This window comes from Hyperoodon ampullatus (assembly GCF_949752795.1).
Source record: "Hyperoodon ampullatus genome assembly, chromosome: 11".
Lineage (NCBI taxonomy): Eukaryota > Metazoa > Chordata > Mammalia > Artiodactyla > Ziphiidae > Hyperoodon > Hyperoodon ampullatus.
In genome coordinates, this window is record NC_136924.1 from 95,350,277 (window position 1) to 95,368,070 (window position 17,794).

Consider the following 17,794-nt stretch of genomic DNA (forward strand, 5'->3'; position numbering starts at 1 on the left):
TATTATCACTCTGCCTTATTATTTCCCACCTACCTCTCCTCATTCTGTTATTTAGGATGATTGTTTTAACTTGATGAAGACACTGGAATGATTCAGGGGGAGAAATTCTCTCAGAGACTTTAAGGAGATGATAAGGGAATAAAGAGACTCTAGACCATCAAACCCAAGGTTCACATGAGTCTAAGTTCCTCACGATCATCAAGATGACCAGTAAAACTGCTAGCCTTTATATTTCTTTCAGTCTACAAGTTGTGACTTTATTTCCCCAGCAGAGCTGCTATCAATGTTAATTTTCTTTTTTTTTTTTTTTTTTGTGGTACGCGGGCCTCTCACTGTTGTGGCCTCTACCGTTGCGGAGCACAGGCTCCGGACCCGCAGGCTCAGCGGCCATGACTCATGGGCCCAGCCGCTCCGCAGCATGTGGGATCTTCCTGGACCAGGGCACGAACCCGTGTCCCCTGCATCGGCAGGCGGACTCTCAACCACTACGCCACAGGGAAGCCCTCAATGTTAATTTTTAACCTTATGTCATCTATTTAAAAATACTGACCAATGAAATTTATTCTGAGTTGCCATCCCCTCCTCATCCTCCCTCCTACCCACCCACCCAGCTCCCTTTCAGCCCTGGTCAGCAACGTTGTCTCATTTATTCCTAGTTTTATTTCCCTACACAACTTCCCTGGACTCCTGTTCAAAATTTCTTTATTCCCCATTTCCCCCCATCTTTTATACCTATATAAACACAGTGGCCACTGGCCACATGTGACTACTGGAGCCTGTGAAATGTAACTAGTCCAAACTCCTTTAAGTATAAAATACATACTTTGAGTTTCAAAGATTTGCAATGCAGCTGAAACACAGAATGTAAAATATCTATTAATAATTTTTTATGTTGACATCATGTGGAAATGATCATATGTTGGATATACTAGGTTAGACAAAATATATTTTAAAAGTTAGTTTCCTCTTTTCTTTTAATTTTTTTAATGTGGCTTCTAAAAATTTAGAAATTATCTACGTGGCTTGCATTATATCTCTATCCAGACTGTCTGTTCACCCCGTCTAGCTCACTGTCTTTATTCCCTTTCCTTCCCAACACACTCTCACCCATCCCCATTTCCCAGTCTCACATAGTAGGTGAAGATGACTTCCCGGTCAGGTTCCACGTCAGCTGGATCGATGTAATAATCCACCAGCACTTCATGGGGCCGGCCACATTCCAAGATGCCATTTGGCCCCTGGAGGGCAAGGAAGCTGTGAGTTGTGTTGTAGAAGGGCTCCAGGTACATGTAGGCATTGTTGTGGTAACGAGGCACTCTTTCTGGATCATATGGCATTTCTTCCAATTGGAACCTCCCCTGAGAAAGAGAGAGAGAGAGAGAAAAAAAGGCCTTAAAATTCATGTACCCCAACCGTATTGACCCCATGGACTTGTTATGACTCTCAAATCTGTACTGCCTAAGAGTGGCATGTAGATATTTCACTAGAGGTTCAACCAAGAATATTTCAGGAGTCCATAATAGTGGTTATATGCAGCAGCATGTTGGTACAAAGGGGAGTAAAATAAGTAGGAAATTGTGGATGATATACCTTCACAGACTGAAGCAGTGAAGAGATAACTATGACTAAGAAATTAAAGGATATATCTCAGAGGTAAGAAAACTAGGTATAGAGGATAATAATCATTTCTAAGTGGAGTGATTGAATGATGCCTAGAGTACAGAAATACATAAATTAGCCACAGCAGAAATAACATGTATTTGCTTGAGTAGTGTAGCTGGATGAATGCATTAAAGGCTTCAATTCTTCATCCCTCCCCATAGCAACATCCTTTTTTATAGTTTTTTTTTCTTAATTTTATTTATTTTATTTGGTTGCACCAGGTCTTAGTTGGGGCAAGCAGGCTCCTTAGTTGCGGCTTGCCAGATCCTTTAGTTGAGGCACGCGTTCTCCTTAGTTGCGGCTGGTGGGCTCCTTAGTTGTGGCATTTGAACTCTTAGTTGAAGCGTGCATGTGGGATCTAGTTCCATGACCAGGGGTCGAACCCAGGCTCCCTGCGTTGGGAGCACAGAGTCTGAACCGCTGCACCACCAGGGAAGTCCACTTTACCAAGTGTGCCCTTTTAGTCTGACTGTGGACCTACCATATGACTTGTTTTTGGGAATGGGTGTTAGCATATGCAAGATAAGTAGAGGCTTAGAGAAGCCCTTGCACGTCTGCTTTTGCTCTTGCATCTCTTCACTGCCATGGGAATATACCTGTAGCTCGGTGGATCATAAGACGTGTGGAGCGCCAGCCTCCAGTCAGCTGACCCACAGACGTAAGGAAGTCCACCAAGATGGGTAGAGCTGCTCTTCTGTCTACCCAGCTACAGGAGCAATAAACACTTCCTGTTGTGTACACTAAAGTTCTGTAGTTGTCTGCTAAGCAGTAGTGTGTGGCAATTGATAACTGCTACAAGTAACCTTCCCTATAAGTTATGCAAAACCTAGAATTCTCTTCTTTGTTATTTTAATGAGTAACCGAAAGAGGGAAAAGGGGAATAGGAGGAAGAAGATGACTCTGAACCACTTTTTCCTCCCTAATCTGATTTCAAATAAAGGATCAGATAGAGATGGAGTTAAGTTATAAAATGAATTAGTAGAAATGGCAATTTTTATCTGAAGGTCATTTATTTGATTGGTATTAAAAATGGGATCTAAGAAAAACTTTTTGTCAGCTGAAGGGCAGGACTGGTGAATGGGGGAGATGGAATTCCCCAGGGGTGGTGGGTGGTGGTGTAGTGGGCGAAAAAGGAAAATTTTGACGTTTTCCTTCAGGGAGGCCTTCCTTCCTGGAAAGCTGGACCTCCCAGTGCTTACCTCCAGAGAAATGCCTTTACTGTCCCAATTAACCGTGTCCAGCTTGAAGGGAGCAAGACCTTCGTTGTCAGTAGTTAGGGTCTGCTTCATGGTTCCTTTTTCGCCGTGAATCAACAGAAACACTGAATGACGCTTGAGGGGGGAGTCATCATGGTCCCTAGCTCTTATCTGAGGGGTGAAGGTCATTAAGGCATTAGAGTCAGGTTTAGTGTAAGTTTGAAACTGTAAGAATACATTTCAGGAAAGAGTCCAGAGAAAGGTAAATGTGATTCAGGGGTTGGAAAGTAGGATCCATGAAGAACTGAGAAACACACAGAAGTAGCTTGGCCTGGAGCAGAAGTAGATTTGCCACATGGGTTATGAAGCGTCAGGGCCCTTCATTTGCATACACCCCTGCCAAGGCTCTGTACATTTTTGCTTTCATTTTCCTACAGAGAGACCCCTTCCACTCCTAAATTGCATAATCCTTAGGCTCTAAGAAAGTCCGGATCTACTCTTGGTCTAGAGAAAAGATGACTAAGGAATAAATGGATCTAAATATGTACAACATTCTTATGTTCAGCAGTTGTTTGGGAAGTGAAGAAAACTAAGCTAGAGAGAGGGGTAGATTGCTAGGAATCAGCAAGAAAACACTACCAATTTTTAAATCTCTAAAAACAATGCTTAAGGAGCTATAAATGGCTCTCTGTCACAGGAAGCTTGATATTAACCTTGCCTAGATGCAGAAGCTCAGACTAGATGATCTCTCCAGATAACTTGCAGCTCTAAAATTCAAAGATTTAAACATGAGAATGTGAACCCCTGGCATTAGGAACGGCACTGAAGTCACATTAATATACAAGGCACATGTCATATGAGATTAAGGACACACAGTGCAAGGAGTTAAGCACATAGTCGAGAGGCAGGCTGCCTGGCTTTGATCACAGTTAACACTTATGAGCTTATGACCCTGGGAAAATCACTTCACCTCTCTGTGCCTCAGCCTCCTTATCTGTAAAGTGGGGCCAATAATAGTGCCCAACTCAGGATTGTTGTAAAGATTAAAGAAGTGAATACACATAAAGTACTTCAAACAATGCTAAGTTAGCTATTATTATATGTGTACAGGAAGGAGGTGACAGTGGATGGTTAAGCATTTTTTTGTCTGTTCAGAGACAAGTTTTAACATACCTTTCCACTGAAGGGGAAATTAGGGTAATAATAATAATTGGTGTCTTCAAAGGTCATTGATCCCTCTTGTGGAGAAATGTAGATATACCGAGTGGTATTGGCCTCCACTCCTGCAGAGGGAAACCAGATGTATGATTATCTAAAAACCTGATATCCTCACCTTCATGTTTAACATAAAATCCCTGAAAGGATGGTGCCACTGGAAGTAGGAAGCTGAATATATTTCTGGCCAAAGATCCAAACCAACTCCTCCTCCCCTAACTTTTGGAGAAACAGGGAGTGGATGGCAGAAGGAATCTGGCATTTCCCTTTGACTGTGAACTAGGAACAGAGTTCCTTCCAAACAGCGATGAGGGTGGGTCTTGAGTCCTCTGAGTAGGTCTGTCTCTGGGACAGCTCTTTTCCTTTCTCTTTTCTTAATGAACCAAGGAGTATCTCACTTACCTGTCCCTTCCTCCACCATAGTAGCCACGATACTGATTTCGTCACTGTAAGAACGCCCAGTGAGGTTGAAGATAGACATGGCCACAGAAGATGAGATGCATCCTGCTTTGTCAGTCTAGTGACACAATCAGAGAGAGAGAGAGAGGGAGAGAGAGGATGAATAACCTAATCTTTACTTCCATGTCATGATGTCCTGTAGAAGAAAATAATTTCTCATCTCTATACTTTCACTTCTCCATTTTTAAGATAGAAACCCCATCCCATAACATGAAGTATACACCCACACATATATAATCATAAAGCAACTTGGAAGTTCCAAGATAGGAGGAGAAAAGAACCCACTTCAGAACAGGAAAATTTTATTTCCCAAGGGTTTAGGTTAATTTCTTGATTCCAAGGCAGATTCTAAAAGGCTTTATCTTTTGTGGGGATAAAAAAGACTGCCTTGTTCTTTGGAACTGGGATAATAACCACGTGAAATGCTTTCTACTTTGGGTTTTTGTTTGTTTGTTTTTAACCACTTTTCTGTATTGGTGCTTACTTACTTACTCTTTAGGACATAGGAATTAAGGTTCCTTTTCTACATCCCATTTACTCACCTTTCCAGAGATATTCTTGCATCTGTCAGATAGGTGTTCCCCTTCTGGCTCTGGAAGCCGGTAAGTATATACCTTTTGACACACTGATACATGCACTGTCCCTACCACGGGCTTTCCATAAGTGTACCTAACCCAGAAAAGCATGAGAGTCAGAGTTGGGCAATTCTACTTACGATCCAACCCTCCTTCCCCAAACACCACTTTTCCTTCTCTCTCACATTCCCACCTCTGGAAGTACTCTGACAGTCCTAGCCTTCTCCAGCTCTCATTCACATCCCTGCTTTGCTCAAAGCCTTAGAGTATTGCCATTTCACATAAATACCATCCAAAGGACAACAACAGTGTCTTTCTTTTTCCTTACTCCTATTTCCCCATGGGATTCAATATTGTGCTCTGTACACAGGAGACACTAAATCAATAATGCTGGCTGAGAGAGCAGTGGAAAGTAAGGACAGAAGCACAATTAGAACATGTGTTCTTGCAGACCTCGTGACTCTGGACTACATAAAGCATCCCAAGGTTTAGCTACTACCTCCACAATCCCTCTTTCCATAACACTCCCTCACAACATCTCTCAATATAGCTTTAATCCTCACTGGATCCAGAGCTTTATTCTTACCTGCAGCAAATTTTCACTAAGAAAGAGTCTTGTACCGTTGATAACTGTTTGGGTTCCACCACTTCCAACTTAAACTTAGGCAGCACTGGAGAGAGATGGAAAACGAAGACAAAGAAGGTTTTACCATACAGGTAGTGGTTAAAAAGAGGTAGTTTAAAGTAGAGGGGTATAAAGCAGTGATAATTAATTAGCTAATTAAATTAACAGTGCATTATTAAGGTAAAATGCTCCTGAAGTTATTAGCCGGTTTAGCACTAAAAGGAATAAATAATACCTCTGGGTTTTTTTTGTTTTTAGGTAAGAAGTGGATTTATTTAGAGAGAAACGCACTCCACAGATAGAGTGTGGGCCATTTCAGAAGGCGAGAGGCCCAAGAACATGGGGCAGTTAGTTTTTATGGGCTGGGTAATTTCAAAGGCTAATGAGTGGGAGGATTATTCCAACTATTTTGGGGACGGGGCAGAGATTTCCAGTAATTGGGCCACTGTCCACTTTTTGATCTTTGATGGTCGGCCTGGGAACTGTCATGGCTCTGGTGGGTGTGCCACTTAGCTTATGCTAATGTATTACAATGAGCATATAATGAGGCTCAAGTTCCACTGGAAGTCAAATCTTCCACCATCTTGGACCTAGTTCCATGTAGATTTTACTTGACCTTTGCTGATTTTGACACAAGATTATGTCCAACACTTTGACCTACTAATTCTCCCACCTACCATATTCTTCCACATTGAAGGTGCCAAAGGTCTTGCCGTCTGCCACAGCCAAAGCGTAGGTGCCCAGCGTCGCCTCTGGTGCCAGTTGGAAGGACAGGTCTACAATGCCTTCCTCGGGCACCACGTTCAGCCACTGTGCAATCCTATTGTTGTTTGGATCCTGTGTCCATTAAAAAGAAATCCCATGACGTGCCTGCCTCTTTGATTCCCACCCTGCACTGCAGAAAGCAGGTAAAGAAGCAAAAAGAACCTAAAGAATCCCACTCATTGCTTGTGACCCCCATGGTCTGTGTCCAGGAAGAAAAGGGCCCTTGTGGATTCAAACAATCAGACTGAGTCCTTTAAAATGTTATCATGTTTCAGAAAGTGGGCTTTAGGGTGCCCTTTACAAAGAGTGATTATTCTTGGTCCCTTAAGTGGGGCAATGCTGAGGGGACGGATTGTAAGATACCTGAATGATAGGTAATTTGACAGAAAAATGGAGGGGAAGCTGTGAGGAATTTCGCCTTCTTAATACTTCTCACAGGTATTCTTGTCATGTTCAATGGTTGAGTGTCTGTGATAGTAGCCAACCCAAAGACTAAGAGTACAGAACAAACCCTCGTTGGATTGATACAGTGCAGAGAAGGTACAGGCATCAGAGTAGGAAGGTTCATCACTATAGAGGTTGGTGTCCTTATGTACAGAGGTTTAACACTGAGAGGGGCAGGGTAGGCAGAGGCTAGAGAACAGGCACAGCTTAGGTGGGATTGCAGGTACTTTGTGCTGGTGCAGAGTCTCAGGCTCTGGGCCAAGATCTCAGAGTCGTTGCTGACTTCAAGCTTTAGCACCAACCACCTTCTCCACAAATGACAGAAAAGAAAAAGAAACTTCTACTTACTTGCAGTTCCACAATGGAGTACTGAAAAGGAAAACCAGATAATATGGGTTAAAGAAGAACTACCAATAAGGATAGGCTTGCTGAAAGCAAAAAGTTCACGAAGGCCTCTCTCTTTCTCTGTTGCCCACTCCTTCCTTTCTAAATGTCTCTTTTGTGCCCTGGTAAGAGTAACAGTGGGGCAAAGGCTTATTGGCTGGGGAAGGAGAAAGAAGAGCTTTCCTAAAGGGATTGCCAGTCTCCAAAAAATTTGAAGAAATGGAACTTCAGACCCTCAGCATCGGTCAGTGCTCTGTGACTGAGCTCTTCCACAACATGCCCTAAGAGAAAATATTAGTATCTGGAGGCTCCACCATGTTTAAACCTCTTCTTGGTAGCTGATGTTCTCCTGGCCTCCTCCACCACTTTCTGAATGCCAGTGGGCAGGAACCTTTCAAGCATTGCAAAATAATTTCTTTAAAAAAAATGTTTAAAAGAGCTCCATCAAAGGATCATGTACCATTTCCTCAAGCAAATGGATATTAAAACCACTAAGTTTAATTGGAGAATGAGTCATTGTGTTAGTTGTCAAAGTGTCACCCCAAAATTACTTGCTAATTTCAAAAAAAGGACACACCTTATCATTGGAGAAATTAGACTGTCATCACCTTAACTAAGTAATCAAACTCACCATCACTAATAACGGGACAACCTGACATTATGTGCCTCCAGAGATGTATTTGAGGTTCACAGCATTACCTATTTTTCTTTCACCAAGTATTTTTACCGAAAGTTTAGCTTAAACCTAATTAAGACTTCAGAGCTACTTCCAGAAGATAAAGGAGCAAGTTATATTACAAAGTAAGGAAATAATCAGGCAAATCAAGAATATCAAATATTCCATAAGACAACTAGGCTTCCTCAAAAGTCAATATCATATTCCAGAATGTGGACATTCTATAAGTCATCTAGCCTGATCTCTCTCTCACTCTCTCTCTCAAAAAAAATAGTCAATCTAATAAGAAAATAAGGGGGATTTGTTTAGATTAAGAGAAATTTTTAAAATGTAACAATCAAATGTAATGCATGAATTTGATCAGATCATAGTTTGGAAAAAAAAACTCAGTTTTTGGAAAAATTAGAACCGAACATTAAATGATATTAAATAATTATTGTTAATTTTCTAAGGTGTTATAATAATATGATGATTATTTAAGATACACTTTTAAAAGATGCAGGCACCTAAATAAATAAAGCAAATATTAACAGACATAAAGGGAGGAATTGACAGTAACACAATAATAGTAGGGGACTTTAACACCCCATGTACATCAATGGACAGGTCATCCGGAAAGAAACTCAGTAGGGAAACACTGGCTTTAAATGACTTATTAGACCAAATGAATATATATATGTTCACATAAATATGAACATATACATAGATATATTTATATATATAATATAATATAGAACATTCTATCCAAAAGCAGCCAAATGCACATTCTTTTCAAGTGTACATTGAACATTATAGCATGATAGACACATGATAGGACACAAAAAGAATCTCAATAAATTTAAGAAAACTGAAATCATAACAAGTATCTTTTTCAACCATGACACTATGAGACTAAAAATCAACTACAAGATAAAAACAGCAAAAAACATAAACCCATGGAGGCTAACCAACATGTTATTAGACAACCAATGGATCACTGAAAAAAAATCAAAAAATAAAATACTTGGAGACAACAGAAACAAAAACACAATGATACAAAATGTATGGGATGCAACAAAAGCAATTCTAAGAGGGAAGTTTATAGTAATACAAGCCTACCTCAGGAAATAAGAAAAAGCTCAAAAAAACCCCACAACCTAACCTTACATCTAAAGGAACTAGAAAAGAAGAACAAACAGAACCCAAAGTTAGTGGAAGGAAATTATAAAGATCAGAGCAGAAATAAATGAAATAGAGGCAAAAAAAAAAAAAAAAAAAGAAAAGATCAATGAAACTAAGAGCTGATTCCTCAGAAAGGATAAACAAATTCATAAGCCTTTAGCCAGACTCATCAAGAAAAAAAAGAGAGGGCTCAAATTAATAAAACCAAAAATGAAAAAGGAGAAGTGACAATCAACACCTCAGAAATACAAAGGTTTGTAAGAGATTACCATGAATAATCACCCATCAATAAAATGGACAACCTAGAAGAAATGGACAAATTTCTAGAAATGTACAATCTCCCAAGACTAAACTGGAAGAAATAGAAAATATGAACAGACCAATTATCATTAATAAAATTGAATCAGTAATTTTTTAAAAACTCCCAACACACAGAAGTCCAGGACCAGATGGCTTCATAGATGACTTCTATCAAATATTTAGAGAAAAGTTCTCAAACTATTCCAAAAAATTTCAGAGGAAGGAATGCTTTACAAATTATTCTATGAGGTCAGCATCACCCTGATACCAAAACCAGACAAAGATGTCACAAAAAAAGAAAATTAAAGGCCAATATCACTGATGAACATGGATGTAAAAATCTTCAATAAAATGTTAGCAAACCAAATCCAACAGTACATGAAATGGATCATACAACATGATCAAGTGGAGTTTATCCTAAGGATGGAAGGATGGTTCAATACCCACAAATCAATCAATGTGAAACACCAAACAAATTGAAGAATAAAAATCATGTGACCATCTCAATAGATACATAAAAAGCTTTTGACAAGATTAAACATCCATTTATAATTGAAAAAAAAACTCTCAACAAAGTGGGTATAGAGGGAACATACCTCAACATAATAAAGGCCATGTATGACAAGCCCGCAGCTGACATCATACTCCACAGTGAAAAGCTGAAAGCACTTCCTCTAAGATCAGGAGCAAGACATTGATTCCCAAAGAAGTAAAACTGTCATTGTTTATAGACAGCATGATACTATACATAGAAAATCCTAAAGATGCCACCAAAAAATAACTAAAACTCACCAATAAATTTGGTAAGGTTACAGATACAAAATTAATATACAGAAATCTGTTTCATTTCTACACACTATCAGAAAGAGAAATTAAGAAAATGATCCCAATTACAATCACATCAAAAAGAATAAAATACCTAGGAATAAATCAGAGGAAGTAAAAGACCTACTCAGAAAACTATAAGACACTGATGAAAGAAATTGAAGATGATACAAACAATGGAAATATATAACATGTTCATGGATTGGAAGAATTAATATTGTTAAAATGACTATACTACCCAAGGCAATCTACAGACTCAATGCAATCCCTATCAAAATACCAATGGCATTTTTCACAGAACCAGAATAAATAATTCTAAAATTTGTATGGAAACACAATAGATGCCAAATAGCCAAAACAATCTTGAGAAAGAAGAACAAAGCTGCAGTCATCATGCTCCCTGATTTCAAACTATACTACAAACCTATAGTAATCAAAATGGTATGGTACTGGCACAAAACCAGATACATAGATCAATGGAATAGAATAGAAAGCCCAGAAGTGAGCTCACACATATATGGGCAATTAATCTACAACAAAGGAGGTAAGAATATATAATGGGGAAAAGACATCCTCTTCAATAAATAGCACTGGGAAAGCTGGACAGCTACATGCAAAAGAATCAAAGTGGTCTACTCTCTCACACCATACACAAAAATAAATTCAAAATGGATTAAAGACTTAAATGTTAAACCTGAAACCATAAATATTCTAGAAGAAAACATAGGCAGTAAACTCTTTGACATTGGTCTTAGTAATTATTTTTTGGATATGTCTCCTCAGGTAAGGGAAGAAAAAGCAAAAATTTTTTAATGGCACTACATCAAACTAAAAAGCTTTTTCACAGTGAAGGAAACTATCAACAAAATGAAAAGGCAGCCTACTGAATGGGAGAAGATATTTACAAATGATATATCTGATTAAGGGATAATATCCAAAATATACAAAGATTTCATACAACTCAACATCAAAAAAAGCAACCCAAGAAAAAAAAAATGGGCAGGACTTCCCTGGTGGCACAGTGGTTAAGAATCCACCTGCCAATGCAGGGGACACGGATTCAAGCCCTGGTCCAGGAAGATTCAACATGTCACAGAGCAACTAAGCCCATGTGCCACAACTACTGAGCCTGTGCTCTAGAGCCTGCGAGCCACAACTACTGAGTCCACGCACTGCAACTACTGAAGCCTGCATGCCTAGAGCCCATGCTCCACAACAAGAGAAGCCACCGCAATGAGAAGCCCGTGCAGTGCAACAAAGAGTAGCCCGTTCGCCACAACTAGAGAAAGCCCATGCAGCAATGAAGACCCAATGCAACCAAAAAATTTTAAAAAGAAGATGTAATATATATATGTGTGTGTATATATATATATATATATATATATATAATGGAATATTACTCAGCCATAAAAAAGAATGAAATCTTGCCATTTGCAACAACATGGATGGACCTAGAGGGCATTATGCTAAGTGAAATAAGCCAGAGAGAGAAAGACAAATACTGTATGATTTCACATATATGTGAAATCTAAAAAACAAAACAAATGAACAAGCATAACAAAACAGAAACAGAGTCATAGATACAGAGAACAAACTGGTGGTTGTCAGATGGGTGTGGGGTGCAGAAAGGAAAGAAATAGTTGAGGGTGATTAAGAGGTGCAAATTTCCAGCTGCAAAATAAATGAGTCATGGGTATGAAATGTACAGTGTGGGGAGTATAGCCCAAATCTATGTAATATTTTTGTAGGGTGACAGATGACAACTGGACTTATGGAGATCAGTTTGAAATGTTTAGCAATATCAAATCATTATGTGATGTAACAGGTACTAACATAGTGTTGTAAGTCAATTATACTTAAAAAACAAACAAACTCATAGAAAAAGATCAGATTTGGAAATTCCCTGCGGTACATGATTAGGACTCGGCGCTTTCACTGCTGAAGGCCCAGGTTCAATCCTTGGTCAGGGAACTGAGATACTGCAAGCCATGAGGCATGGCAAAGAAAAAGATCAGATTTTTTTGCTACCAAGTCAGGGGATGGGGGGATGGGGAATTGGATGAAGATGGTCAAAAGGTACAAACTCCCGGGCTTCCCTGGTGGCGCAGTGGTTGAGAGTCTGCCTGCCGATGCAGGGGACACGGGTTCGTGCCCCTGTCCGGGAGGATCCCACGTGCCGCGGAGCAGCTGGGCCCGTGAGCCATGGCCGCTGAGCCTGCGCGTCCGGAGCCTGTGCTCCGTAACAGCAGAGGCCAGAACAGTGAGAGGCCCACGCACCACAAAAAAAAAAAAAAAAAAAAAAAAAAGGTACAAACTTCCAGTTACAGGAAACATAAGTACTAGGGATGTAATATATAACCTGATAAATATAATTCACACTTCTGCATGTTATATATGGAAGTTGCTAAGAGATTAAATCCTAAGAGTTCTCATCGCAAGGAAAATTTTTTTCTACTTCCTTAATTTTGTATCTATATGAGATGATAGATGTTCACTAACCTTATTGTAATAATTGTTTCATGATGTAAGTCAAATCATTATATCGTACACCTTAAACTTACACAGTACTGTATGCCAATTATATCTCAATAAAACTGGAAAGTAAAAAAAAGTTATCTCAGGTAATAGCTCTCTTTCTGGCCCAATCCCACCCATACACACCCCCCACCCCCATCTACATTCTTTTAGGCATTTAAGAAAGAAGTAAAAGTTTCTCCTGACTCTCTGGGACCTTGATTGCCTTCAGCTCAAAATAATCCACATGCCAAAGTGGCACATTTGGGGTGGCAGTTAAGGGGTGGGGAGAATATTCTGCCCTCCTTCCTGAAAGGAAGAATAGGACATGTACAAACCGGGCTCTTTACACATTAAGGAGGCAAGTATCACTGAGATTACTGTGGATTGCTATAAATTCTACAAAAAAACCCACAACAAACCAAAAAACCCAGTTCCTCAGATAGCAAAGTACTTTTCTCACATAGGGAGTCAAGAAGCAGATTTGGACACCAGTCAGGCAGAAGCAGTCTCTGGAAGGAAACAAGTGTTCAACTAGGAAGATAGCATTTGCACTGGAAGCTGCCTGAGGCTTCTGAATAAATGGGTACAGCAACCAAGCTAGATAGAATCAGTTAGTGTCATGTATCCTTCAGTTGCTTGAGGATAAAATCTTGAGCTTTGTAAACTCACAATTTTTGCCACTCTGTTGCCTAGTAAAAAAATGTTTAGTTACTTTCAGTGTTTCATTTGGAGTTTCAAATTCAGTGTTTCAAATTTTCAGTATTTCAAGTTGGAACTTGGAGCGGGGGCTGACTAAAGAAATGGTGTGAGGAGGAAGGAGTAATTTGACAACAGAAATAGAGCATAGCTATGGAAATCAGAGCACCTCTCAGCAATTCGGCTCAATTTGAGCAGAGGAAAGATAATGTAAGAGGGGTAGCTAATGAGATCAACCTCCAGGGGGCAGTAGAGTCTAAAATAACTGGCTGTGGCTACACTTTAACCCTTGCATACCCTCTTTTCAGCTCTGGAATCAACACTCTGTTTAAGAAGTAAGTACTTAATATTACACCCAACTGATAAAGAATACAGCTGATAGGAAGAAGAAACTGAAAAGAATTCTAAATCAGGAAAGAAAGTAGTGGTTGCAGGAGGCTACCAATTAATAATAAGCTTATAGCTTCCCTGTGAACTGGGAAAGGAAACAGCAGTTCTGAAAACATGGAGATGGAAATATAAGTAATGCTTTCTCCAAAATTATCTTTAAAATTTTCATTTGAATACATGGGCTGTAACTGAAGGAAAAAGAAGACAGCCAGGAGTGTCTGAGAGGTCTTTCAAAAGCACTTAGAAATGACAAAAGAAAAAAAAAATTGAGAGCAAACCTATCATAAGGCTAATGATTCTAGCGATCAAGTAGTTCAAGGAAAATTTAAGTATTCACCAAATGTTACCACATTTTTACCTTTGGCAACAGAACTTTACCTTAAAAGAATTGTCTGCTCTATAAATTACCTTGCCTCATAGCAAAAAAAAAAAAAAAAAAAGATGGTGGGGGTGGATATTCTTATTTCTTCCTTCTGTTAAATACACTCCTGAATTATTTCTTAGTATTTGAACTGCAGAGCCACTAGGTGTCACTCCTGGAGGGAAAGTCTTGAAGTTTGCAAGAAACTCTTAAAAAACAGCAGCAACTGGAACCATCTCTCAGGAATGTTAACCTAATTGATGTTCTCAGCTATCAAACATGGCAGCTAGATGCCTCTGCATGTTTTCAGGCAGACAAGGGCGGGGACGATTTGGATGTGTGCTCGGAGTCTAGAACTCCAGTTCCCACAAGCGTTCTGCACCTAGAGGGCCTCCCCCCCTGGAAAGAATCTCTTCTCCTCTTCCCTGTTCTCTCTCAGTCAGCCCTACCTCTTTCCCTTTCCCTGTCCCTCTTCCCAACTAAATTCTCACCTGGTCATTCACTGGAACAAAGTTGCTGGTGAGGGTGACGATGCGAAAATGCACTAGAAGGAAACAGGCATTATTAGCAAAGGGGATTTTTTTCCCCTCTCAGAATGTTTCTTTCTTCCACCCTTTCTGCTTCCGCACACATACTTCTTAGTCAGCGAAATCCCATCAGGTTTTACTTTTGTAATAAAACCTAGTCTGAGAGAGAGCTCACGCCCCAAACAGTTTTTCTTCATGGCTCCTGACTTTGAAACCTCAGAATGGAATCCCCTTCTAAGGCAGAAGGAACAAATACGAATCGCAGGGCTCCAGCCAAATGCCCTTGATGATGTTTTCTGATTTGCACACAAGCAGCTTGCTGTGAGAACCAGGGATCTAGTTACACCTGCCAAATTCCATTCCAAGAGAAATGTGTATTTTGTTTTATTTTATTTATTGACTTATTTGTGTTTTTGGCTGCACCACTCGGCTTGTGGAATCTTAGTTCCCCGACCAGGGATCAAACCCAGGCCCAAGGCAGTGAAAGCACTGAGTCCTAATCACTGGACCACCAGGGGAATTCCCTGTATTTTGTTTTAGATACACACACACAGTAGCAACTCCACCAACTAGTCTTTTGCGTTTGTAGTACTGCATGTATTCAACACCCATAACCCTTCATCCCTCCAGACCCCCCTCTCTTCCTTGGTCCATCGGCCTGCCACCAACCTGCAAAGCCCCTCTACCGATGGGTGCAGCTGTTCCCAGGCTCTTATCTCATCCCACCTGTGTGCCTCTTACCTTCATGCCCTGGGTTATAGACAGGTTTGTCAGTTTGTATAAAGATGCCATTCTGCTGCCTCTGAATTAGAACCTTTTTCTTCTCCTCAATGTTGATTTTATTTCCAGTTCCTCTCACCCGGACCGTGGCTACTTCTTCTGTGCCACCCGAAGGAGTTGGTACCTGGCCAAGACAAGGGAGCTCAGGGGAGGAGTAGGAGATTGGGGGAACAGAATCAACCCGTCTCAACCCAAGAAGGAGAATCAAAGGAAAGAAATGAGTTAGATGGGGGTAGCAAGGGTAGAGCCATTTAAAAGTGGCCAGAGAATAATATCAGAAGTTATGTCCAGGAATTAAAGTTTAGGAGAGATAGGTTTAAAGGCCATGGCAAAAGTAAAATTACAGAAAACATACTTAAAGAGAAATTATAGTGAATACCCAGGGAGGAGAATAGGAAAGTTGAGGACTACAGTTGGGCTAAGCCTGTACTTACCGAAAAGGACTTGCAATGTAAGAGCTTCGTCTTCGATCCAGAATGTGCTAGCAAGGTGTGGGTCTTGCCCTTGGTCTCCAAAGTAATAGTAAATTTTACATCATCGTACCCAGGGCTCAGATCCAAACAAACCTTCTGAGTAGAAGGGAACTTAAGCAAAGCTGGTAACGTCACCAGGTAGTTTCTATTGAAGAAGCAAAAGGATTTCAGGGCAGTAATGATTCATCTATTTAATACAAAATTAATCCCTCTCCTGAGCACTCAGCCTATAGCAATGAATTAAACAGACCAAGCCCCTGTCTTTATGAACCTTATTTTCTATAAGGGAGAAGCAGAAAAGTAACAGATAACTCAGTGTACAGCCTTAAACCTCCCACCAGTAGACCATCATTGAGAACCTGGACCTAGGGTACCACGGAGGAAATTAGTTCTCTTACAGAGAACAGGGTACTGGAAGGCTACTATATTTTAATATCTTTTTTTTTTTTAAGTTTCTTCCTGTCATCTTACCTTTTCTCTCTGGGTAAAGGAAAAGTGAAACCAAAGAAGGGAAAAGATGAGAAGGAAATTAAAATAAACCAGAGGTTATCTCCTGTTCCCCATAATTATATTTGAGAAGGATAGACAAAGAAGCCGCCTGCCCTAAATCAACGCTGACACCAGTCACTTACAGGGGTTGTTTTTCTGCCATGGCTGGCAATAAGGCCAATATTCCTAAAAGGAGTTGAGCCCACATCTCTGTGGGTGGGACAGATTCCTCAGGCCCAGGAACCAGAGGTCTGCTCACCCACTGTAGCATATATATGGAGCTACGGCTGATGCCGCAGCCAATCACCTTTTGGGGCCTCAGGCAGAGGTGGTATACCAAGGTAGGGCTTCTATTCACTTCCTCAAATTTATTTCTCCCTGAAACATTCACACTGGCTCAGCCAGTCTATAAAACCTGTTTGAGGGGGAAAAAAACGTGCTGAGTATTCATAGCGGTAAAGCTCTAAGAACAAGCTTTAGATCCTTCCCTTTTTTCTGGCTTTATTCCAAATTCCCATCCCCATTGGATCTTTTTTTCTCTTTTTATTATTCTATTAAGACTTATTCGGGGGACTTCCCTGGTTGTGCAGTGATTAGGAGTCTGCCTGCCAATGCGGGGGACACGGGTTCAAGCCCTGGTCTGGGAGGATCCCACATGCCGCGGAGCAACTGGGCCCGTGAGCCACAACTACTGAGCCTGCGCGTCTGGAGCCTGTGTTCCGCAACGAGAGAGGCCGCGACAGTGAGAGGCCCGCGCACCGCGATGAAGAGTGGCCCCCGCCCGCCGCAACTAGAGAAAGCCCTCGCACAGAAACGAAGACCCAACACAGCCAAAAATAAATTAAAAAAAAAAAAACTCACTCACTTAAAATAAAAAAAAAAAAAGACATATTTGGGAGCACAGGAATGGGAGCAGTATGAATACAAAAGTCGTATACATTTCTCTAATTGGGAATTTTTAAAATTAATAATAAGTATTATTGTGACTGTATGGAAATAGGAACATATAAACTCATAGAAGAAATACAAAGTGGACAATCTTAAAGGGCAATTTCACAATACACATCAAGAGCCTTTCAGATTTGCATATTCTCTGACTCCTATTCTGGGAACGTATTTTTATGGGGAATGAGGGCAGGCACGTATGCAGAAAATGTGTCCACTCTGAGTTTCTTCCCAGTGTTCTTTATAATGGCAAGACCTGAAAGCCACCTAAAGTATAAATTAGTGAGGATACTTTCTAGGACCAATGACCAACCCAAATCAAGCCAACT

At 40.4% G+C, this 17,794-nt stretch overlaps 1 protein-coding gene across 1 annotated transcript in view; it reads right to left on the minus strand.

Moving 5' to 3' along the window:
* A2ML1 (alpha-2-macroglobulin like 1) overlaps positions 1 to 16,746 on the minus strand; it is a 42,501-nt gene extending 25,755 nt beyond the window's left edge. The window contains exons 1-12 of the mRNA XM_079714499.1: positions 16,664 to 16,746; positions 15,993 to 16,176; positions 15,520 to 15,682; positions 14,743 to 14,795; positions 7,290 to 7,310; positions 6,410 to 6,569; positions 5,694 to 5,778; positions 5,075 to 5,201; positions 4,476 to 4,590; positions 4,032 to 4,141; positions 2,862 to 3,029; positions 1,131 to 1,358 (exon numbers count right to left, since the gene is read on the minus strand). Coding sequence (XP_079570625.1) covers positions 1,131 to 1,358; positions 2,862 to 3,029; positions 4,032 to 4,141; positions 4,476 to 4,590; positions 5,075 to 5,201; positions 5,694 to 5,778; positions 6,410 to 6,569; positions 7,290 to 7,310; positions 14,743 to 14,795; positions 15,520 to 15,682; positions 15,993 to 16,176; positions 16,664 to 16,728 — 1,479 coding nt within the window. The 5' untranslated portion in view covers positions 16,729 to 16,746. The remainder of the gene's footprint in view (positions 1 to 1,130; positions 1,359 to 2,861; positions 3,030 to 4,031; positions 4,142 to 4,475; positions 4,591 to 5,074; positions 5,202 to 5,693; positions 5,779 to 6,409; positions 6,570 to 7,289; positions 7,311 to 14,742; positions 14,796 to 15,519; positions 15,683 to 15,992; positions 16,177 to 16,663) is intronic.
* Positions 16,747 to 17,794: the final 1,048 nt, after the last annotated feature.